The sequence below is a fragment of the Scyliorhinus canicula genome, chromosome 2 (genome assembly GCF_902713615.1).
Source record: "Scyliorhinus canicula chromosome 2, sScyCan1.1, whole genome shotgun sequence".
Taxonomy (NCBI): domain Eukaryota; kingdom Metazoa; phylum Chordata; class Chondrichthyes; order Carcharhiniformes; family Scyliorhinidae; genus Scyliorhinus; species Scyliorhinus canicula.
In genome coordinates, this window is record NC_052147.1 from 122682605 (window position 1) to 122707819 (window position 25215).

The 25215-nt window shown below is 46.0% G+C and overlaps 1 protein-coding gene across 6 annotated transcripts in view; it reads left to right on the top strand.

Annotated features, from left to right (window-relative positions):
- The window catches only part of dph6 (diphthamine biosynthesis 6), a 355827-nt gene that overhangs the window by 186443 nt on the left and 144169 nt on the right, over positions 1-25215 (top strand). For 3 of the 6 annotated variants that reach the window (XM_038785975.1, XM_038785958.1, XM_038786001.1), the window contains exons 9-11: positions 11845-11992; positions 16639-16761; positions 19479-19608. In XM_038785975.1, coding sequence (XP_038641903.1) covers positions 11845-11992; positions 16639-16761; positions 19479-19608 — 401 coding nt within the window. The remainder of the gene's footprint in view (positions 1-11844; positions 11993-16638; positions 16762-19478; positions 19609-25215) is intronic. The other 3 variants (XM_038785967.1, XM_038785984.1, XM_038785993.1) reach the window with 3 other exon arrangements.

The following is a 25215-nucleotide window of genomic DNA, read 5'->3' on the forward strand; positions in this document are numbered from 1 at the left end:
CCTAGCTCTTAAGTACTTAATTTACTGAGGTTCTGAAATTAGCAAAATCCTTTTCCAGGTGATTCTTCAATGGTCTTTCTGTCAGACCAGTATAATGTTGGGACACCTAAAACTGAGTTCAAAAGTTTAGGGGCTTTACCGCTGCTCTTTATATCTACAATAGTACTGAAAGTCATGGTTCTCCCACAGCAAAGCTTGTAAAATTGGTTCACTAAACTTTCAGAAAACTTTCTCAGGAAACTAAGGAAATTCGCCATGTCCACAATAACTCTTAGCAATTTTTACAGATACACCACAGAAAGTATCCTATCTGGCTGCTTCACAGCCTGGTATGGCAACTGCTCGGCCCAAGACTGTAAGAAAATACAGATTTGTGAACACAGCCCAGTCCATCTCACAAACCCGCCTCCCATCCATTGATTCTGTCTACACCTCCAGCTACCTAATTAAAGACCCCTCTCACCCGGCTTATTCTCTCTTCCAATTGCTTCCATCGGGCAGGAGATACAAAAGTCTAAGAACACGCACTAACAAGTTCAAAAACAGCTTCTTCCCTGCTGTTACCATGCTCCTGAATAACCCTCTTATGGACTGAACTGATTTCTTCACGTATGTTCTCTACTGAGTAATACTGCACTCTTTTTTTTTATAAATAATTTTAATTGAAATTTGTTACAGAAAATATAACAACAAACAATGAAAAGCAACAATAAAACACCTTAATAACTGTAACACCCACAAGACCGTATCATAAGAACATAAGAACATAAGAACTAGGAGCAGGAGTAGGCCATCTGGCCCCTCGAGCCTGCTCCGCCATTCAATTAGATCATGGCTGATCTTTTGTGGACTCAGCTCCACTTTCCGGCCCGAACACCATAACCCTTAATCCCTTTATTCTTCAAAAAACTATCTATCTTTACCTTAAAAACATGTAATGAAGGAGCCTCAACTGCTTCACTGGGCAAGGAATTCCATAGATTCACAACCCTTTGGGTGAAGAAGTTCCTCCTAAACTCAGTCCTAAATCTACTTCCTCTTATTTTGAGGCTATGCCCCCTAGTTCTGCTGTCACCCGCCAGTGGAAAGAACCTGCCCGCATCTATCCTATCTATTCCCTTCATAATTTTAAATGTTTCTATAAGATCCCCCCTCATCCTTCTAAATTCCAACGAGTACAGTCCCAGTCTACTCAACCTCTCCTCATAATCCAACCCCTTCAGCTCTGGGATTAACCTAGTGAATCTCCTCTGCACACCCTCCAGCGCCAGTACGTCCTTTCTCAAGTAAGGAGACCAAAACTGAACACAATACTCCAGGTGTGGCCGCACTAACACCTTATACAATTGCAACATAACCTCCCTAGTCTTAAACTCCATCCCTCTAGCAATGAAGGACAAAATTCCATTTGCCTTCTTAATCACCTGTTGCACTTGTAAACCAACCTTCTGTGACTCATGCACTAGCACACCCAAGTCTCTCTGAACAGCGGCATGCTTTAATATTTTATCGTTTAAATAATCCCATTTGCTGTTATTCCTACCAAAATGGATAACCTCACATTTGTCAACATTGTATTCCATCTGCCAGACCCGAGCCCATTCACTTAACCTATCCAAATCCCTCTGCAGACTTCCAGTATCCTCTGCACTTTTCGCTTTACCACTCATCTTAGTGTCATCCGCAAACTTGGACACATTGCCCTTGGTCCCCAACTCCAAATCATCAATGTAAATTGTGAACAATTGTGGGCCCAACACGGATCCCTGAGGGACACCACTAGCTACTGATTGCCAACCAGAGAAACACCCATTTATCCCAACTCTTTGCTTTCTATTAATTAACCAATCCTCTATCCATGCTACTACTTTACCCTTAATGCCATGCATCTTTATCTTATGCAGCAACCTTTTGTGTGGCACCTTGTCAAAGGCTTTCTTGAAATCCAGATATACCACATCCATCGGCTCCCCGTTATCTACTGCACTGGTAATGTCCTCAAAAAATTCCACTAAATTAGTTAGGCATGACCTGCCTTTTACGAACCCATGCTGCGTCTGCCCAATGGGACAATTTCTATCCAGATGCCTCGCAATTTCTTCCTTGATGATAGATTCCAGCATCTTCCCTATTACCGAAGTTAAGCTCACTGGCCTATAATTTCCTGCTTTCTGCCTACCTCCTTTTTTAAACAGTGGCGTCACGTTTGCTAATTTCCAATCCACCGGGACCACCCCAGAGTCTAGTGAATTTCGGTAAATTATCACTAGTGCATCTGCAATTTCCCTAGCCATCTCTTTTAGCACTCTGGGATGCATTCCATCAGGGCCAGGAGACTTGTCTACCTTTAGCCCCATTAGCTTGCCCATCACTCCCTCCTTAGTGATAACAATCCTCTCAAGGTCCTCACCTGTCATAGCCTAATTTCTATCAGTCGCTGGCATGTTATTTGTGTCTTCCACTGTGAAGACCGACCCAAAAAACCTGTTCAGTTCCTCAGCCATTTCCTCATTTCCCATTATTAAAACTCCCTTCTCATCCTCTAAAGGACCAATATTTACCTTAGCCACTCTTTTTTGTCTTATATATTTGTAAAAACTTTTACTGTCTGTTTTTATATTCTGAGCAAGTTTACTCTCATACTCTATCTTACTCTTCTTTATAGCTTTTTTAGTAGCTTTCTGTTGCCCCCTAAAGATTTCCCAGTCCTCTAATCTCCCAGCAATCTTTGCCACTTTATATGCTTTTTCCTTCAATTTGATACTCTCCCTTATTTCCTTAGATATCCACGGTCGATTTTCCCTCTTTCTTCCGCCCTTCCTTTTTGTTGGTATAAACCTTTGCTGAGCACTGTGAAAAATCGCTTGGAAGGTTCTCCACTGTTCCTCAACTGTTCCACCATAAAGTCTTAGCTCCCAGTCTACCTTAGCTAGTTCTTCTCTCATCCCCTTGTAATCTCCTTTGTTTAAACACACAACACTAGTATTTGATTTTACTTTCTCACCCTCCATCTGTATTTTAAATTCCACCATATTGTGATCGCATCTTCCGAGAGGATCCCTAACTATGAGATCATGAATCAATCCTGTCTCATTACACAGGACAAGATCTAGGACCGCTTGTTCCCTCGTAGGTTCCATTACATACTGTTCTAGGAAACTATCGCGGATACATTCTATAAACTCCTCCTCACGGTTGCCTTGACCGACCTGGTTAAACCAATCGACATGCAGATTAAAATCCCCCATGATAACTGCTGTACCATTTCTACATGCATCAGTTATTTCTTTGTTTATTGCCTGCCCCACCATCTCGTTCCTATTTGGTGGCCGATAGACTACTCCTATCAGTGACTTTTTCGCCTTACTATTCCTGATTTCCACCCAAATGGATTCAACCTTATCCTCCATAGCACCGATGTCATCCCTTACTATTGCCCGGATGTCATCCTTAAATAACAGAGCAACACCACCTCCCTTACCATCCACTCTGTCCTTCCGAATAGTTTGATACCCTCGGATATTTAACTCCCAGTCGTGACCATCCTTTAACCATGTTTCAGTAATGGCCACTAAATCATAGTCATTTACGATGATTTGTGCCACCAACTCATTTACTTTATTCCGAATACTACGAGCATTCAGGTAAAGTACACTTATGTTGGTTTTTTTACCTCTGTTTTGAATCTTAACATCTCCAGTTTTATTCCTTTTGTTATTACTGGGCCTATTCACTGTGCTCCCCTCAGTCACTGTACCTTGTACTGTCGCCCTTATGGATTTCTGACTATGTCTTCTCTGCCTTGCACTTTTCCCCTTACTTCCTTTTGTTTCTGTCCCTGTTTTACTACCTTCCAACTTCCAGCATTGGTTCCCATCCCCCTGCCACATTAGTTTAAACCCTCCCCAACAGCTCTAGAAAACACCCCCCCTAGGACATCCGGTTCCAGTCCTGCCCAAGTGCAGACCGTCCGGTTTGTACTGGTCCCACCTCCCCCAGAACCGGTCCCAATGCCCCAGGAATTTGAATCCCTCCCTCTTGCACCATCTCTCGAGCCACGCATTCATCCTATCTATCCTGACATTCCTACTCTGACTAGCTCGTGGCACTGGTAGCAATCCTGAGATTACTACCTTTGAGGTCCTACTTTTTAGTTTAACTCCTAACTCCCTGAATTCCGCTTGTAGGACCTCATCCCGTTTTTTACCTATATCGTTGGTGCCTATGTGCACCACGACAGCTGGCTGTTCACCCTCCCCCCCCCCCAGAATGTCCTGCAGCCGCTCCGAGACATCCTTGACCCTTGCACCAGGGAGGCAACATACCATCCTGGAGTCTCGATTGCGTCCACAGAACCGCCTGTCTATTCCCCTTACGATTGAGTCCCCTATCACTATAGCCCTGCCATTTTTCTTCCTGCCCTGCTGTGCAGCAGAGCCAGCCACGGTGCCATGAACCTGGCTGCTGCTGCCTTCCCCTGGTGAGCCATCTTCCTCAACAGTATCCAAAGCGGTATATCTGTTTTGCAGGGAGATGACCGCAGGGGATACCTGCACTGCCTTCCTACTCTTGCTCTTTCTTTTGGTCACCCATTTTCTATCTCCCTCAGTAACCTTCACCTGCGGTGTGACCAACTCGCTAAACGTGCTATCCACGACCTCCTCAGCATCGCGGATGCTCCAAAGTGAGTCCATCTGCAGCTCCAGAGCTGTCAAGCGGTCTAACAAGAGCTGCAACTGAACACACTTCTTGCACGTGAAGGAGCCAGGGACAGTGGACGTGTCCCTGAGCTCCCACATCGCACACGAGGAACATGACACGGGTCTGGGATCTCCTGCCATGTCTTAAACCCTTGGTAAACTTAAACAACTAGAATTTCAAAATAAAAATAAATAAATTAGACAATGAAAAGAAAACAAGAGACTACTTACCAGTCACTTACCAGGGTTAAAAAGCACCTCCTCACACTCTGCACCAAATTACCTCACTGCACCAAATTACCAAGTCTCAATCTCCCACTCTGTATGAGTCTCACTCCGGATGTGTCTCCTGGAAAAGTGCTCGCTATCAACACCTGTATCACCCCCAAACCCAGTAAACAACCAGAGACTCAAAAATAAATTAAATTTAAATTAAATAAGCAAACGTAGTCAACGTCTCTCCCACCCCCCCCCCCCCCCCCCTCCCCCCGGGTTGCTGCTGCTGCTGACCCAGTACCCTATCGCTGAGCCAGAAAGTCGAGGAAAGGTTGCCACCGCCTAAAGAACCCTTGTACCGATCCTCTCAGGTCTCAGGGCAAATTTGACCTTCTCCAGTTTGATAAATCCCGCCATGTCATTGATCCAGGTCTCCACGCTTGGGGGTCTCGCATCCTTCCACTGTAGCAAGATCCTCCGCCAGGCTACTAGGGACGCAAAGGCCAGCACACCGGCCTCTTTCGCCTCCTGCACTCCCGGCGAGTCCCCAGCCTGGCTTGACCCTGGATCCTACCACCCTCGACACCGTCCTCACCACCCCCTTCCAAAACTCCTCCAGTGCCGGGCATTCCCAGAACATATGGGCATGGTTCGCTGGACTCCCCGAGCACCTGACACACCTGTCTTCGCCCCCAAAGAACTTACTCATCCTAGACCCGGACATGTGGGCCTGGTGCAGCACCTTGAATTGGATGAGGCTAAGCCGCGCACATGAGGAGGCAGAGTTAACCCTCTCCAGAGCATCAGCCCATGTCCCATCTTCGATCTGTTCCCCCAGTTCCCCCTCCCACTTACCCTTTACCTCCTCTACTGACGCCTCCTCCATCTCCTGCATTACCTTGTAGATATCAGATATCTTCCCATCCCCAACCCAAACCCCCGAAAGCACCCTGTCACTCACCCCCCTCGCGGGAAGCAAAGGGAATCCCTCCACCTGCCGCCTAGTAAATGCCTTTACCTGCAGATACCTGAACATGTTCCCCGAGGGGAGCTCAAATTTCTCCTCCAACTCCCCCAGGCTCGCAAACCTCCCATCAATGAACAGGTCCCTCAGCTGTCTGATGCCCGCTCTGTGCCAACCCTGGAACCCCCCATCAATGTTCCCCGGGACGAACCGATGGTTTCCCCTTAGCGGAGCCTCCATCGAGCCCCCCACTTCCCCCCTATGTTGCCTCCACTGCCCCCAAATCCTGAGGGTAGCCGCCACCACCGGACTCGTGGTATACCTCATAGGAGGGAGCGGCCACGGCGCCGTTACCAGGGCCCCCAGGCTTGTGCCACCACAAGACGCCATCTCCAACCGTTTCCATGCTGCCCCCTCCCCCTCCATCACCCACTTGCGCACCATCGACACATTGGCCGCCCAATAATACCCCGAGAGATTGCGTAACGCCAGCCCTCCACCATCTCTACCCCGCTCCAAGAAGACCCTCTTCACCCTTGGGGTCCCATGCGCACAAACAAAGCTCATGATACTGCTAGTCACCCTCCTAAAAAAGGCCCTAGGGATAAAGATGGGCAAACACTGAAAGAGGAACAAGAACCTCGGGAGAACCGTCATTTTGACGGACTGCACTCTACCCGCCAGCGATAGCGGCACCATGTCCCACCTTTTAAATTCCTCCTCCATCTGCTCCACAAGCCTGGTAAAATTAAGCTTATGGAGAGTCCCCCAACTCCTGGCCACCTGCACCCCCAGGTATCTGAAACTCTTCACTGCCATCTTAAACGGGAGCCTCACAATTCCCCCCTCCTGATCACCCGGGTGTACTACAAATACCTCGCTCTTGCGCAGATTTAACGTATAGCCCGAGAAGCTCCCAAACTCAGCCAACAGCTCCATCACCCCCGGCATTCCCCCCTCAGGGTCCGCCACATACAACAGCAGTTCTTCCGCATACAGCGATACCCTATGTTCTTCCCCACCCCTCACCAGGCCCCTCCACTTCCCGACTCCCTCAGCGCCAAGGCCAAAGGTTCTATCGCCAGTGCAAAAAGCAAAGGGGACAGGGGGCACCCCTGCCTGGTCCCACGGTAGAGCCTGAAGTACTCTGATCTCCTTCCATTGGTAACTACACTCGCCATCGGGGCCTCGTAGAGCAACATCACCCATTTGATGAACCCCTCCCCGAATCCGAACCGCTCCAGCACCTCCCACAGGTACCACCACTCAACTCTATCAAACGCCTTCTCTGCATCCAGCGCCACTACTATCTCCGCCTCCCCCTCCACCGCCGGCATCATAATAACATTTAACAATCTCCGCACATTCGTGTTCAGCTGTCTTCCCTTGACAAGTCCTGTCTGATCCTCGTGTATCACCCCTGGCACACAGTCCTCTAACATGGTGGCCAGGAACTTTGCCAGCAACTTAGCGTCAACATTGAGGAGTGAGATTGGCCTGTATGATCCACACTGCAAGGGGTCCTTATCCCGCTTCAGGATCAGAGAGTTCAGCGCCCGTGACATCGTCGGGGGCAAAGCCCCCCTCCCTCCCATGCCTCATTGAAGGCACGCACCAACAGGGAGCCCACCAGATCCGCATACTTTTTATAAAATTCCACCGGGAACCCGTCCGCCCCGGCGCCTTACCTGACTGCATTTGACCAATCCCCCTGACTAGCTCCTCCAACTCTATCGGCGCCCCCAGCCCCTCCACCAGCTCCTCTTGCACCTTTGGGAAACGTAGCCTGTTTATGAAGCTCTCCATCCTCCACCCCCCCCACCGGTGGCTCCGACCGGTACAGTTCCTCGTAAAAGTCCCTAAAGACCCCATTCACCTCTGCCCCTTTCTGCACCACTTTCCCACCCTTATCCGTCACTCCACCAATTTCCCTAGCCGCATCTCGCCTGCGGAGCTGATGCGCCAACATCCTGCTCGCCTTCTCCCCATACTCATATACCGCGCCTTGCGCCCTCCTCCACTGTGTCTCCGCCTTTCTGGTGGTCAACAAGTCGAACTTGGCCTGCAAACTACACCGTTCCCCCAGCAGCCCCTCCTCCGGGGCCTCCGCGTACCTCCTATCCACGTCCAGGAGCTCCCCCACCAGTATCTCCCTCTCCCTCCTTTCCCTATGGGCCCGGATGGAAATCAGCTCCCCCCGGGTCACTGCTTTCAGAGCCTCCCAGACCATCCCCACCTGGACCGCCCCCGTGTCGTTGGTCTCAAGATACCCCTCAATACTTCCCCGGACCCTCCTACACACCTCCTCATCAGCCAGCATCCCCACATCCAGGCGCCACAGCGGGCGCTGGTCCCGCGCCTCTCCCATCTCCAGATCGACCCATTGCGGAGCATGGTCTGAAATTGCTATGGCCGAATACTCGGTATCCTGCACCTTCAGGATCAATCCCCTGCTCAGGATGAAAAAATCTATTCGGGAGTAAACCCTTTGTACATGGGAGAAAAAGGAATACTCCCGCGCCCTCGGCCTCCCAAACCTCCAGAGATCCACCCCTCCCATCTGGTCCATAAACCCCCTCAGCACCTTGGCCGCCGCCGGCCTCCTACCCGTCCTTGAACTGGACCGGTCCAGTGGGGGATCTAGCACCATGTTAAAGTCTCCCCCCATGATCAGGCCCCCTGCCTCCAGGTCCGGAATGCGGCCCAACATGCGCCTCATAAAGCCAGCATTGTCCCAATTCGGGGCATACACATTAACCAGCACCACCTTCTCTCCCAGCAGCCTACCCTTCACCATAATATATCTGCCCTCCTTGTTCGCCACCCCCTGGTTCTTTGCGTCTAATCCTGAGTGGAAAACCTGCCCCACCCACCCCTTCCTCAGACGAAAGTGGTCCGCCACCTTCAAGTGGGTCTCCTGGAGCATAGCCACGTCCGCCTTCAGCCCCTTCAAATGAGAGAATACCCTAGCCCTCTTAACCAGCCTATTCAGCCCCCTCACGTTCCAGGTGATCAGCTGGGTCAGAAGGCACCCCGCCCCCCTCCCCCTCCGATTAGTCATAGCTCATCGACTGCTCGCCCCAGGCCAGCACACCCTGCCCGACCCATCCCCCATGACAAAACCGTCTCCCCTCTACCCCCCGGCCCACACCAGCTCTCTCCCGGCCCTTCCAGCAGCAACCCGGTATTCCCTCCCCATCCCCCACCCCCCCCCCCCCCCCCCCCCCCCTCCCCCAGGCTAGGACCCCTCCTAGCCGCGACGCACCCTCCATGGTACTTCCGTGAGTCAGCTGACTTCTGCTGACCCCGGCAACTCCTGCCAAACCCACCCCCCCCCCCCCCCCCCCGACATGGGGTCATCCCCCCTCCTGCCACACACTTGGCACCGCTTCAGCGCGGAAAAAAACCAGTAGAGGCCACACCCCCGCCACCAGCTCCACCCCCCCTGCCCTGCAGCGCGGGAAATCAGAGGAAAGCCCGCGCTTTTGCACTGCCCCACCCCACCCTTCTGACGCAGCTCCCCAAATTCCAGCTCCACCCCATCCCCCAGCCCCGTACAGAAGAGAAAATAAAAACCAAACCCCCAACATTCCCCACATAACCCAAGACCATACCCAACAGACCCACCCCAAAACAGAGCAAGAACCAGCATAGAAAACACATGTAAAAATTACAAAAACAGCAACAGCAAAAACAGCAACAACCGTGGTGCACCGGACCCCTCAGCCCCCAGACCATAGTTCGAGTCCAGCTTCTCCGCCTGTACAAAGGCCCACGCCTCCTCCGGGGACTCGAAGTAGTAATGCCGGTCCTTATATGTCACCCACAGGCGCGCAGGCTGCAGCATTCCAAATTTGACCTGGTTGTTATGCAGCACCGCCTTCGTCCGGTTAAACCCGGCCTGCCGCTTAGCCACCTCCGCACTCCAGTCCTGGTAGATTCGCACTACCGAATTCTCCCACTTGCTGCTCCTCTCTTTCTTGGCACAGCGCAGCACACACTCCCGGTCACTGAATCGATGGAACCGCACCAGCACCGCCCGCGGGGGTTCATTCGTCTTGGGTCTCCTGGCCAGATTTCTGTGGGCTCCCTCAAGCTCCAGGGGCAAGTGGAAGGACCCCGCTCCCATCAATGAGCTCAGCATCGTGTTCACATAAGACGGGAGATCCGACCCCTCCAGCCCCTCCGCCTGGCCAAGGATCCTCAAATTCTTTCGCCTCGTGCGAAAGTCCAGCTCCTCCAAGCGGTCTTGCCACTTTTTATGAAGTGCCTCGTGCAACTCCACCTTCCCCACAAGGACCACGGCCTCCTCCTCCCGCTCAGCGGCCTGCCGCTGCAACTCCTGAATGACCACCCCCTGGGCTGCCTGGGTCTCAAGCAGCTTGTTGTTAGTCGCATTCAGGGAGTCCAGCAACTCAGCCTTCAGCTCCGCAAAATAGCGCAGAAGAGCAGCTTGCTGCTCCTGCGCCCACTTCCACCAGTCCTCGGGTGCTCCGCCGGCCACCATTTTGTCCTCCTTCCCCCGCTTTTCCTGGGTAGCTGCTGCCGCCTTTTCCTTTGCCCCACTCCGGGTAAGCACCATAAATTTTGCGGAATGCTCCTCCAGACACCTTCCCCCACTGGGAATCGTCGAAACAGCGCCGTTTGGGGCCCTAAAATAGGCCCGAAAGTCCTTTAATAGCGGGAGCTGTCGAACGTGCGGCTTAGCTCCGCATCACCGCAACCGGAAGTCGTAATACTGCACTCTGTGTGCTCACCCCATGCCTGTGCCTGTGTATTTACATTGTGTATTTATGAATGTCCTATGGTTTTCATGCATGGAACGATCTGTCTGGACTGTACACAGAACAATACTTTTCACTGTATCTCGGTACAGGTGACAAATCAAATCCAAATCCAAACTTTCTCAAAAGCATTTTTTTTGTACTTGGTATATGACTTTTCATGATTAATGTGCACAAGCTTTTTATTTGTTTGATGTACTATTGCTCCCCCGTTTACACACTTTTCCCATCTTCAATCCAAAGCATGCAACCGCACATTTTACTATTTAAACTGCATTTGCTGCTATTCTGGCGTCTCATTTAACCCATGTTGCAGATGTCCAAACTCTGGTCCATGGGTTGTGACAAGTTAGCTTCTCTTATTTGTTGGTTGGCCTTGTTTGAAATTTGTGGATTTGAAGGTGTGGAATTGTACTGTTGCCCCCTTAGAACAGCAGTGCGATTAGCATCTGTGACTTGAGACACATGCAGGTCAATCAAAACATGAATTTAAACTTTAAATGTGTCGATTACAGATTTGTCTTGTTTTATGTCAAGAGACATTGGGCGCGATTTACCAGCCCCCATTCGGGCAAAATACTATGCAATGATATGCATATAACATCAAAATACTATAAGCGACTTTTTGATACATTTCAGCTATTTCTTATAATGCACAAAAGCAAAATAGATTTAGAAAGAAACATGTTATTGCAATCTTTGCAAAAGTTTGTAATTAGGGCTTTGCAACATAATTGTTTTAAATAATTTGGAAATGTGGAGGGTGAAGTGCATGGGATCAAAATTGCTGCAAATTCCAGAACTGGAAGAAATGCTTCTTGCTTATAACAGACTTTTAAGTCATGGGATTAATTTTTCCTCTGCCTCCCAGACAGAAACAAGGCACAAGGGCACTCTTTTTATAGTTTCCTGTGAAACAGGAGGTGAAACAGGAGGAGAAACGCTGACCATCCAGCCCCTCACTTGAACACTTACCTGGACTCGATCTCTCATTGCAGCCTGCTGCTGCTTGATTCAAACAACTCCCCAGCCACTTCCCAAAGATCCTTGGTATCTAATGTTTAGGAATATGGTGTGCCGTATGTCAATGATGTTTCACTGCTAAAATCAAACCCTTTTGTCGTTGTGTGAACTTGGTGAAGAGGAAATTAATTTTTTATTGCAATTCTTTTTTCTATAGCCTTTATCTTCCAGTATGGCGCTTACTGAAATTAAGCCCTGTTTGTCTTGCTGTAATCAGGAGATCAGTGTGGAAAGTGAGGATTGTAGAGAGATGTCTAAGCCACAGATCACTTGGAATCTCACCTCAAGTAGTTCCTCTGAAGGTGGTGAGTTTATGACCAAAACGTGATAGTATAATGTAATTAATAATCAGTGAGAAACTACTTAATTGAAAAGTTATTGCATTTAATTGTATTGCTTCACATAGAATCATTGAATCTCACAGTGCCAAAATGAACATTTGGCCCATCATGCATATGCTGGCTCCTTGAATGAGCTGTCCAATTTAGCCCCATGCCCCAACATTCTTTCAATAGTCCTGCAAATGAATCCACTTCAAGTACATGTCCAATTACTTTCTGAAAATTCCTGTGGAATTTGATAGTCCCGTTCTTTAAGGCAGTGCATTCCAGCCCATAGCCCCACATTCCCCCCCCCGGTTCTGACAATGATTTTACATCTGTGACCTCTGGTTACCATTGCTTCTATCACCAGAAATAGTTTATCCTTATTTTCACTGCCAATAGGGTTCATGATTTTAAGCAGTGTTTTAAAGAGGTTTAGCCTAAGTGCCTCTATTAGTTAAGCCAAAGATTTGAAATGCCTTTCGAACAACCTTCTCAACTTGCCCAGCCATTTTCTTGAGTACCAACACATCCAGGTCTCTCTGATCCTGTACCCTCCTCAAAGTTTTACCGTTCAATTTATATTGTCTATCCTCATTCATCTTACCAATGTGCAACCCTGGTATCCATGGTCCATAACAAAATTGGAACATGAGAAATAAGAAGGCATCAGTCATGTGGCTTGCCTGCCACTTATTCCGATCATGGCTGCCTCAACTCCACTTTCCTCCTCACTCCCCATATCCCTTTATTCTCTCCGGGATCAAAAAAGTGTTTATCCAGTCTTGAAGATGGAGCATTCACAACCTCCCGGCGTAGAGAATTCCGATGGTTCACAACTCTCCTGAGTGAAATAGTTTCTCCTTATCCTGAAGCTGTGACACCATATTCTAGATTCCCCAGTTAGGGGAAACAAGCTCTCGTGTCTACCCTGTTAAGCCTCTCAGAATCTTGTATGTTTCAATATGAACACTTCTCATTCTTTTAATCTAAAGAGTGTAAACCACATTTATTCAGCCCCTCATCATAGGCCCGCCCTCTCATCCCAGGAACCAATCTAGTGAACCTTCTCTGCATCTCCTCATATGCAAGAATATTGTCCCTAAATATGGAGGCCAAATTGGGCACAGCATTCCAAAGTCCTGTAGCACTGCAGCAGGACTTCCTTGTTCTTGCACTCAGGTCCTCTTAGAATAGAGACCAACATGACATTTGCTTTCCAAATTTCTTATTGTATCTGTATTTGTTCCTTGTCGAGTAAATCCAAGTCTCTGATTATCAACATTTAAAAGTTTCACAGCATTCAAGGAAATTCTGTTTTTTCACTCTTGCGGCCAATAGGAATAATTTCACGCTTCCCCACATGACACTTCAGCTGCTACCTTGTTGTCCATTCACTTAACCTGCCTAAATCCTTTCGACTCTTTATGTCCTCCTCATGGCTTACATTCCCACCTAAACTTTTATCGTCGACAAACCCAGATACAAAATTCTGGGTCTCTTCATTAAAGTGATGAATATAAATTGTAAATAGTTGAGACTCCAGCATTGCTTCTTGAGGCACTCCACTAGTTAGAACTTATCAATTTGGAAATGCCCCATTTTGCTCCACCCTTTTCTTTCTGTATGCTAACCAGTCCTCTATTCATGCTAATATATTGCTGCAACTCCATAAGCCCTTATTTGAATATTGATTCTGTGTGACGTTTTATCGAATGCTTTATCAAGGCCTCGACATCTTTGCTGAAGTGTGGTGTCAATAATTGTACAATAACTCCAACTGATGCCCAACCAGTGATTTATAAGGTAAAAGCATATTACTGCAGATGATAGAATCTGAAACAAAAACAGAAAATGCTGGACAATCTCAGCACGTCTGACAGCATCTGTGGAGAGAAAACAGAGCTAACGTTTCCAGTCTGGATGACTCGTTGTCAATGCTGATTTATAACATTTTTCTATGACATATGACAGTCTTGCTTTTATATTCAATGCTATTTACAATTCTAAGTATCCCAGATACTTTCTGATCCACTCTCAGCTTGCCTTGTCACCTTTAAAGATTTGTGAATATGCACCTCCAAGGCATTTAGTCTTGCAGCTACCTCAGAATAGTGCCATTTTGATTTTGGTGCCTCCCCATGTTCTTCCTCCCAATTCTAATCATCTGCCACGCGTTTGCTCATTTCACCAGTCTGACTGTCCTCTTGGAGAAATTGAAGAAATAAATTTGAGAAAGTATTTCACAATTGCCATTGTTAAAGTGGCAGTAGGGTTTGTTTGAGTTGGGGTGGAAAAAATGGTTCACTGCATACCTGCAGAATAACAGCAGAGTTTGTCAGAATAAATGCAGAGATCGACAGCTAAATCTGCCTCAGTGAGCGTTCACATTCAGACTCCAGATTTTTAAGTATTATCACAATGAAGGGGAATGTTTTAATTGCCAAATTTATTTTCTACATTAAAGTTATGAATGGGTCTCATTAACAAAGGTGTGTGGCATAATGCTTAAATATGTACAGATCTCCAACTGCTAATGAAAGAATAGCTTTGCAATTAAAGATATGAAGCTGTCTTTGTATTGTAGATTTTACCTGCAGAAAAAAATGACTTTTTTTTAAAGAGTTCTGTGGGTGGCATAGTATGATGTGGTGCTGTGCTAGATCTGTAAAGTCTGCATTTATTTCCTGATAGGTATCAAATTCAGCTGATCTTAGAGTGAAAGCAATGGCTGTATTAGCTCAGGGTGCAAATGAGGGGAAGTATCAGCAAGAATGTCTGCAAGCAGTCTTTGCTGCAAAGTGAGCATGTGTGGGCATTCGGTGAGGGCAGCAGGAGGCTCAGCTGTGATAGATCCCCCAAGCTCAAAAAGCCTGCTGGCAGTCATTGTCGACCTCATACTTGATGCACAACCACTTGGACAACATACTGGAGGGTTTCTGGCACCCGTGGTTGGATACTGTTTAAATCTTCCACTTAGGGGTCTGTAAAGCAGCTTAAATAAAAAATGATGCAGAAAGCACAAATTTGTACTTTTCATAAAGAGTTCATGAATTCTCCATTTTTAAAATTGCGATTGTTAGAAGAGTTCATTTTTTAAAATGTATGTATTTTAATAACTTTTTATTGGTTTCACCAGTTTAAGATTGCATGTTAGCGTTTCTTTCAAAATGTTCATAGATTGCACATTGCATATGGTTAGATTGGAATTTTTTTTTAAATCGATCACCGGGGGTGTACCAGCGTTTGCTCCCCATCGCTAATTGCCTTGAGAAGGTGGTGAAGAGCTACCTACTTGAACTGCTGCAGTCCCTGAGGTGTAGGTACACCCACAGTGCTTTTAGGGAGGGAAGTCTCGGGTTTTTACCCATCGGCAGTGAAAGAACAGCAATATATTAAGTCAGGATGGTGAGTGACTTGGACAGAACTTGCAGGTGCTGATGTTCCCAGCCATCTAGGTGGTAGAGGTTGCAGGTTTAGGAGATTCTGTCAAAAGAATCTTGATGAGCTGCTGCAGTGCATGTTGTATATTGCAGTGCATGTTGTATATTGTTAACAGCGCTGCCACTGTGCATTGGTAGTGGAGGGAGTGAATGTTTAAGGTGATGGATCAGGTACTAATCAAGTGGGCTGCTTTGTCTGGATTGTGTTGAGCTTGTGTGTTGTTGGAGCCAGGCAAGTATAGAGTTTCCATCTCACTGCTGACTTATGCCTTGTCAATAGTGAACAGGCTTTGGAAAGGCAGATGTTGGGTTACCTGCAACAGAATTTCCAGCCTTCTGGACCTGTTCTTGCTGCCACAGTATTTATATGACTGGCCCCATTCAGTTTCTGGTCAATCGTAACCAGGATACAGGTAGTGGGGGATTCGAAGATGGGTAGATTCTCTCTTGCTGGAGATAATCATTGACTGGCACTTGTGTGGGGCAAATGTACTTGCCAAATTGTGCAACCTGAAATGTAGCAGTTGAGGGAACATTTTCTATTGGCACTGCCAACAAATATTGCTTGATATGCTTTCACCATATTCTTGCCTGTTATTTTTATGGCATATTAAACTGTTTTACATAAGTAAAAAGGTAAAGGTAAAGTCACCATCGTCTCAGATGACCATACATTCAAAAGGGAAAGCTGACCAGTGGTGATTTTAACGTAAGGATCACCACACCTCAGGCAAGGGGCAAGATTGAGAAGGCGGGCCTTCATGAATAGCCTCAATTGGTACAGGAATTGAACTTGCGCTGCTGGCCATGCTCTGCATCACAAACCAACTGTCCAGCCAAGTAAGCTAAACCTCAAGTTCAAATGGCCAATTAGAATACATATTTTTGTCACAACAAAAACATATCACACCACTGTAATTTCTTGCTGCAATAAATTAATAACACAGCTCCAATAACTACCTTTGTAGAACAGTCATAATTTGTTTTATATCAGTGTATGTTGTCAGGTTGTGTGTGTATATGGGTGCACATAAGTATAATTCTTGCGTTAAAATAGACTTTGATCAAGACGCATCAGGCTGTTCCATTCTGAGATGAGGTCTTCCAGAGTTCTAAATGATTTTAGATGCTGAATGACAGAATAATATATTTACTCTTATGAATTTGTGATTTATTTTCTTTCAGAGAAGTTAAATTATTGGTCTGCGAAAACAAAGAAAGGATACCAGTGGATTAGTGGAACGTGTTTTCCCATGGAAGGGAAAAGCATTAAGGATGCAACCAAGCAGATATTTTCCTTGCTACAAGGTAGTCCTTAATCTTCTTTAATTTCAATGTATGCTTCTAGTTTGTTTCAGAAGTTAGAATAGATTGTTATTTCAGCAAAAAAAACCTTGGAGAACATTTCCACTCGTTTCAGAGTAATGCATTCAACATGGTTATGGGCATAAATTTGGAAAATGCCACTGTCCTCAGCTGTTGGGCTAGGATAAGAACTTGACCCCTTACTTGCAGAAAATGGTGCATTTGCCCTTTTTTATCTGAATGTAATAGCGTACGTGAGAGAGATAGGTATATTGGAAAAACTTCAACCATTGCATAATACATCTGATGAAGCACATCCCTCTTTCGTTGTGCATTGTAGAATAAAGGGTATTTTCAAAGAATAACAAAGAACAAAGAAAATTACAGCAGAGGAACAGGCTCTTCGGCCCTCCCAGCCTGGAATTTAGGGTGAAAATACCATTAACTCATAGAATCGTAACTGCACAGAAGAAGGCCATTTGACTCATCAGGTCTATGCTAGCTCTCTGATGAGCAATCCAGTCAGTCCCATTAATGTACTCTATCCAATAGCCCGCTTAATTTTGTTCCCTCTAGTGCCGATCCATTTTCCTTTTGAAATCATTGATTATGTCTGCTTCCATCACCCTCCTAGGCAGTGAGTTCCAGGTCATTCCCAACCACTGTGTAAAAAAAAAAGTTCTTCCTCACCTCCCACTTGGTTACATCAATGGTGGGTAGGGTCTTGCAAACAATACCCAGGGAAAGAATTAACAGGCATTTGTAGAGGTTTGAGTTAATTACAGAGAGTCAGCATGGATTTGTAAAAGGCAGATTGTCTTTGACTAATGCAACTGAGGTTTATGATGAAGGATGATGAAGGGAATGCTATGGATGTTGATGACATGGATTTTAAGAAAGCATTTGCCAAAGTACCAGATAAAAGGCTGGTAGAAAACCGGTGGCTCATGGAATAGGAAGGTTATTGGCAGCTTGGATGAATAAATGATTTGAGGACAGAAAACAGTGAGTTGTGAGAAATCATTATTTTTCAAAGTGTAAATATCATTTATAAATTCTTGGGCATTTGAATACAGAGGAAAATTTTGTAATTTGCAATGATATTGCACTTGGAAGAGTGTCAATCATTGAAAATGATACATATTGTCTGCAACAGGATGTAGGTAGGCTAGGAGAATTGGGAGGCATATGGCACATAGAAATTAACACAGGGAAGTGTGAGTTGCTGCATTTTGGCAAGCGAGATAATAGAGACTCAATGGCACAGTGTTAAAGCATGTGCAGGAAGAGAAGGACCTGGAGTAGATGTGCATCAATCTTTTAAAGGACCTGTTGAAAGAGTGGCAAACTGAGCATGTGAGATTTTAGGCTTCTTGAATAATGTTATTGAGTACAAAAGCAGGGAAGTTATGCTGAGCTTTCAAAAAACCCTGGTTAGGCCACAACCAGAGTATTGCATCCAGTTTTGGTCACCACACTCTAGGATGGATGTGAAGGTCCTTTAGAGGGTCCAGAGAAGATTTAACAGAATGGTTCCAGGGATGGGCGATCATAGTTACAAGGTTGGGGGTGGAGAAACGGATTGTTCTCCTTGGAGAAAAAGAGGTTGAGGGGAGATTTGATGGACGTGTACAAGATTATGACAGGTTTAGATAAGGCAGACAAAGAAAAGCTACTCCCATTATCTGATGGTGCAAACTAGTGGACACAGATTTAAGATTTTGGGCAAGAGATGCAGGGGGTATACAAGGAAGAGCATTTTTAACACGGCAATTGGTAATGACCTGGAATGTTTTATCCTATGATAATCACTCTTACCAAAGTGTTCTCACACAAACACTTGGCCCAACTCATTCCCCAGCACCAGATTCGGCAATACCTCCTTCCTAGTTGGACCGAGAACATTCTGGTCAAGCAAGTTTTCCTCGGCGTATTTCAGAAATTACTGCCCCTCCTTATCCTTTACTGTAATGTTGTCCCAAGCAATATTTGGGTTGCTAAAATTACCCCAATGGCACCAATCTGTAGTTCTGACTTCTACAGATTTGTTTCCCTCTCTCCTACACACTCAGTCGCTATTTGGAGCTCTGTGGAATAGCCACAGTAGCGTGATTGTATCCTCTTTGCTTCTAACCAAATGGATTCTACCCTTGCCTGCTCGAGGACATCTCTTTCCAAAGCTACAATGTCTTTGTTAATCAGCTTTCCTTCCCTATCTTTTCTGAACACTTTGTATCTGTGAATATTAAGCACCCACTTTTAAACCACCTTTCTGTTATTACCATTATCATATTTCCAGATGGATATTTGAGCTGTAGCTCACCAAGTTATTCATCAACACTTTGTGGGTTTATGTGCATACATTCTAAATCAATCTTTGTTTTCTTAGTCTGAAGAAAAAAAATAATAAAACCATCATGCTGTGATGGCAGGGAATCCTCTTCACGAATTACCAAATTGACTTTTACAACGCAATGATTTATGTGAAATAAAGATCCACGTCACTATAAATACATTCTACATTTTCAGCGGTTTCCTCCAATAGCAGTGCTCACTTTCTGACATAAATGTTTCACATTACTGTACAATTGAGTAGCACTCTTTCTAAATCAGAGCAGAAAGAGAAAATAAATGTAATGGGTGAGAGTTTCTTCGGAATATATTACTGTAAAACTTTTACATGTTTAGTTGACAGATGATTACTTTTCGTTTTGTTGTAGCGGAGTTGGCAGTGAAAGAATACAAGTTATCTGATGTCATCCTGCTTTACCTGTATCTGAAGGACATGAGTGATTTTGGCATCATAAATTCAATCTATGAGTCCTACTTCAATCTCAGCCCACCTGCAAGGTAATATATCAGGAACATTGTAAAAGTCTATTTTGAATCTTTATCTTACAGTTTCACATCTTGAATACTCTTAGATTTGCAAAATACTTGGCAAGGTTGAGAGATCAAGAAAAACAACTGTAATTTTCCAAAGTAAAACACACACATTCATACGTCCTGATTTCCGGGCTAACCCCTAAAATATAGGCAATAAGATATTATACTCTGGCTTGTAATGGTACATAATAGTTTTTCAAGATATCAAAAAAAAAATCAAGGTTAACATAACCTCTTGTGTCAGAAGAGAAGAACGAGGATGAAGAAAATGCAGGTTGTAATTCTTGATCCTGGCCTACAGAAAGAATGCAATATTCTCATTAATGATAATTATCGGAGAATTTGTACTATATTCTATCCTTATTGAATCCGTGGCACGAGCAGGAGAAATTTGACTTTAATTCCATTTGTTTTTCACAATTTATAAGAAACCCAGTCATGCCTACCAAATAATTTTATCTTCTTAGTCATCCTTCACAGTAAAGATGACCATGTTCATTATCTGCGGGATTTGGTAGGGTTCTGTAGGCTATGGAGGTGGATGCCAAGACCTTCTAGCAGCACCCATCTGAACCCTACATTGTCACTTCAGACTTTGTGAATCTATACAGGCCCGCATACACTTAACTGACCATTTTACGGAGATTCTCTTCTGGAAGAAGGCATTATTTCTTCAGGAAATTGAGTTTTTCCCCCAACTTTGAATTATGGGCTTTGATAGTAATGTACGAGCTGTGCACTGGATTTTAATGCAAAACTGACTTGTCAGTGTATCATTTATTGAACTAAAGGCAATGTTACCTCTTAGGAACATGAAAGAAAAGGAAGGTATTGATCAATTGGGAGACATTTGTGTTCTCTTTCAGCTCAAGTATTTGACATTTTCTAGTTAATACAGGATGCTGTCAGCTTGCACACTTCAAACTTTCATTACCTATGAATCAGTACAATCAAAAGAAAAGTTAGATACACACCTGACATTCTTGTAAACTTGTACTGCTACAATTCAAACAGATCAAAAAATACCATTCTGTTCAGTGAAATGTTAAATAGAACCTGCGTGTCTTATATTAATTTAGCCCTGAATTTCTCCTGATTAAGTTGCCTGTGTTTAAATTAATTTTCTTGGTGACATCACCTGTTTTAGCCAGGTTGATAAGCTGGGTAGAGGAGGCTTCAGCATTTTCAAAAACAACGCGGTGTTTGATAGTACATTTGATCTCGCTCTTGTTCTCATGCCATCAATTCTAGCTAAACTGTGTGATTCTTTTTTTCGGATTATCCTATGGGCCAAACCCTAACCCAGGTCTAGAATAGTAACTCCCTGAAGTTATTATTTGTTATGTGAATCTCGCATAAGCTGTTTTGTGAATATGGGCTCCAATTTATGATTGTAATGTGGACAACATTTCATGTGGCAATCATTTTCCAGAAAGTGAGCTGTGATGTGAAACGTACCTGTGATTCATGATGTGATAACGTGGACTCTTGATTTCTTTTATCAGAATGCATGATCTATTCACTTACGAGAAGGTGTTGAGATTTGTAAACAGAACACGGTCCTTAATTGGTGATCACGTATTGGACTATGAATTCAGAACAGAGTGCAGCTCATTTGTGAGCAGGATGCAGGGCTGGCGGTTCGGATGGGATGCGGGCCTGGGTATGGGACGGGGTGCTGGGCTGGGAGTTCGGGGATGGGGTTGTAGGGCTGGGGTTTGGGATGGGGGTGCGGAGCTGGGATTGCGGGGCAGGGGATGGGGTTGCAGGCCTGGGGTTTGGATTGGGGTTGCAGGGCTGCGGTTGGGGTTTGGGATGCAGATCTGGAGTTTGGGATGTGGGTGCGGGGCTCGGGTTTGGGTTTGGAATTGAGGTGCGTGGCTCGGGTTTGGGTTCGGGATGTAGGTGCGTGGCTGGGATGCGGGACCGGGGTTTTGGATGGGGGTGCGGGGGCTGGAGTTTGGGATGGGGTGTAGGTCCGGGGTTTGGGATGGGGTTGTGAGACCAGGGTTGGGTTGGGGTTGCAGGGCAGGGGTTTCGGGTGGGGGTGCAGGGCTGGGTTTGGGTCGAGGTGCGGGGCTGGGGTTTAGGTTGCGGTTACGGATCTTGGGTTTGGGATGGGGTTGTGGGGCTGGGGGTGCGGGATTGGGGTTTGGCTTTGGGGTGCAAGGCTGGAATTTGGGATGCGGTTGCGGATGTGGGGCTTCTGATGGGAGTGTGAACGTTGGTCCCTGATCAGAATGCCTGGTTAATTAATTTTGGTCAAAGATCAAAAGAACGATAGGGTGGGGACTCTGGAGCGAAGCACTGCATAGGGTCAACTCCACCTCCACGTGCGCAAGGCTCAGCCTGACGCAACTAAAAGTGGTACATAGAGCCCACTTAACGAGAAACCGTATGAGTAGGTTCTTCCCGGAGGTGGAGGACAGATGCGAGCGGTGCCAAAGAGGCCCGGCCATCCATGCCCACATGTTCTGGTCTTGCCCCAGACTTGTGGAGTACTGGACAGCCTTCTTCGAGGCTATGTCCAAAGTGGTGGGGGTGAGGGTGGAGCCATGCCCGATAGTGGCGGTCTTCGGGGTTTCAGACCAGCCAGATCTATTCCTGGGGAGGAGGGCGGACGCCCTTGCCTTTGCCTCCCGGATCGCCCGCCGTAGAATCCTGTTTGGCTGGCAGTCAGCAGCACCGCCCAGAGCTGCAGACTGGCTGTCCGACCTCTCGGAATCTCTCCAAATGGAGAAAATCAAATTCGCCATCCGAGGGTCGGACAACGGCTTCCACAGAACGTGGGAGCCATTCATGCAACTGTTCCGGGACCTGTTTGTGGCCAACGTACAAGAGGAAGAATAGTCGGGTGGCCAAGAATCAGGGGATAATGGACGGGAAACGGGGGAGGGTAGCCGGGGGGGGGGGTTACGGGCTCGTTATGGGGGTTTGCTGGCAAGCCAAGGCCCAAAACCAAACTATAAATAAATGCCTATAAACATGTGCCTCAGCCATATTGGGGACTGTAAAATATGTATGCTGGCTAAAGGGGGCGGCCACAATTGTTATGAAGATGCTTACCTGTAAATATTCATGTTAATTTTTTGTGTTTTCTTTTTTTTTTCTCTCTAATAATTTGTAATTTGTCATATATAAAATATGAAAACTCAATAAAAAACATTTATAAAAAAAGGAAGGCTGCCCACGGCCTTTTCCACTACAGACTTAATCTGGGTGGAAATGAGAAGATGAACGTGTCCCCACCCACCACCGTTCAACCCGATTAAATGCGCTCCTTGCCTCCAAACCCACCATGGGATGAGAATAAAGTACTGCCCATTATCTTTCTGATGACCCAGTCATATACCACCTTTGCCAAATGAGCCTTCAAGGAACCAAAAGGGGATACATTTCAACCTAACAGTAGAATATGCTACTGAAAGACATTGTCTTACTGAAAGACTGTATTGGTCTCAACCACTTATTGCATCAATAGTACATCCAGGGTGGCCACTGGAAGAACAGTCAGCTTGATTGTGTAACAAATCATAGTCAAAGATGAAAAATCACAAATGACTGAAAAACAGTTCAAAACGAGGAAATAGACTTCAACAGAACTCCATTTTGTTGATCGGAGCAAACACCATGCTATATATGATTAAAAGTGAAAGCTATTGTTACTTAAAAGGCAAGTGTTAAATAAAATATATTGCCTCTCAATATTAAAAAAAAGATCAAAAGAACAAAGAAAAGTACAGCACAGGGTCAGGCCTTTCGGCCCTCCAGGCCTGCGCCGACCATGCTGCCTGTCTAAACTAAAATTTTCTACACTTCCGGGTTCCGTATCCCTCTATTCCCATCCTATTCATGTATTTGTCAAGATTCCCCTTAAACGTCACTATCGTCCCCGCTTGCATCACCTCCTCCGGCAGCAAGTTCCAGGCACCTGCTACACTCTGTGTAAAAAAACTTACCTCGTACATCTACTCTAAACCTTGCCCCTTACACCTTAAACCTATGCCCCCTAGTAATTGACTGCTCTTCCTTGGGAAAAAGTCTCTGAACATCCACTCTGTCTATGCCCCTCATAATTTTGTAGACCTCTATCAGGTCGCCCCTCAACCTCCTTCGTTCCAGTGAGAACAAACCAAGTTTACCCAACCTCTCCTCATAGCTAATGCCCTCCGTACCAGGCAACATCCTGGTAAATCTCTTCTGCACCCTCTCTAAAGCCTCCACATACTTCTGGTAGTGTGGCAACCAGAATTAAACACTATACTCCAAGTGTGGCCTAATTAAGTTCTATACAGCTGCAACATGACTTGCCAATTTTTATACTCAATGCCCTGGCCAATGAAGGCAAGCATGTCTTACCTCGTATGCCTACTTGACTACCTTCTCCACTTGTTTTGTCCCTTTCAGTGATCTGTGGACCTGTACACCAAGATCTCTCTGGCTGTCAATACTCTTGAGGGTTCTACCATTCACGTATAATCCCTACCTGTATTAGACCTTCCAAAATGCATTACCTCACATTTGTCCGGATTAAACTGCATCAGCCATCTTGCTGCCCAAGTCTCCAAACGATCTAAATCCTGCCATATCTTCTGACAGTCCTCATCGCTATCTGCAATTCCACCAACCTTTGTGTCGTCTGCAAATTTACGAATCAGACCAGTTACATTTTCCTCCAAATCATTTATATATACTATGAACAGCAAAGGTCCCAGCACTGATACCTGCGGAACACCACTAGTCACAGCCCTCCAATCAGAAAAGCACCCTTCCATTGCTACTCTCTGCCTTCTATGACCTAGCCAGTTCTGTATCCATCTTGCCAGCTCAGCTCTGATCCCGTGTGACTTCACGTTTTGTACCAGACTGCCATGGGACCTTGTCAAAGGCCCTACTGAAGTCCATAGAGGCAACATCCACTGCTCTGCATCAATCATCTTTGTGACCTCCTCGAAAAACTCTCTTAAGTTAGTGAGATACGACCTCCCCTTCAAAAAACCATGCTGCCTCTCGCTAATACGACCACTTGCTTCCAAATGGGAGTAGATCCTGTCTCGAAGAATTCACCCCAGTAATTTCCCTACCACTGATGTAAGGCTCACCGGCCTGTAGTTCCCTGGAATATCCTTGCTACCCTTCTTAAACAAAGGAACAACATTGGCTATTCTCCAGTCCTCTGGGACATCACCTGAAGACAGTGAGGATCCAAAGATTTCTGTCAAGGCCTCAGCAATTTCCTCTCTTACCTCCTTCAGTATTCTGGGGTAGATCCCATCAGGCCCTGGGGACTTATCCACCTTAATATTTTTCAAGATGGGCAGCACGGTGGCACAGTGGTTAGCATTGCTGCCTACGGCGCTGAGGACCCGGGTTCGAATCCCGGCCCTGGGTCACTGTCCGTGTGGAGTTTGCACATTCTCCCCGTGTCTGCGTGGGTTTCACCCCCACAACCCAAAGATGTGCAATTTAGGTGGATTGGCCACACTAAATTGCCCCTTAATTGGAAAAAATAATTGGGTACGCTAAATTTAAAAAAAAAAAAAAAAAAAATATTTTTCAAGATGCCCAACA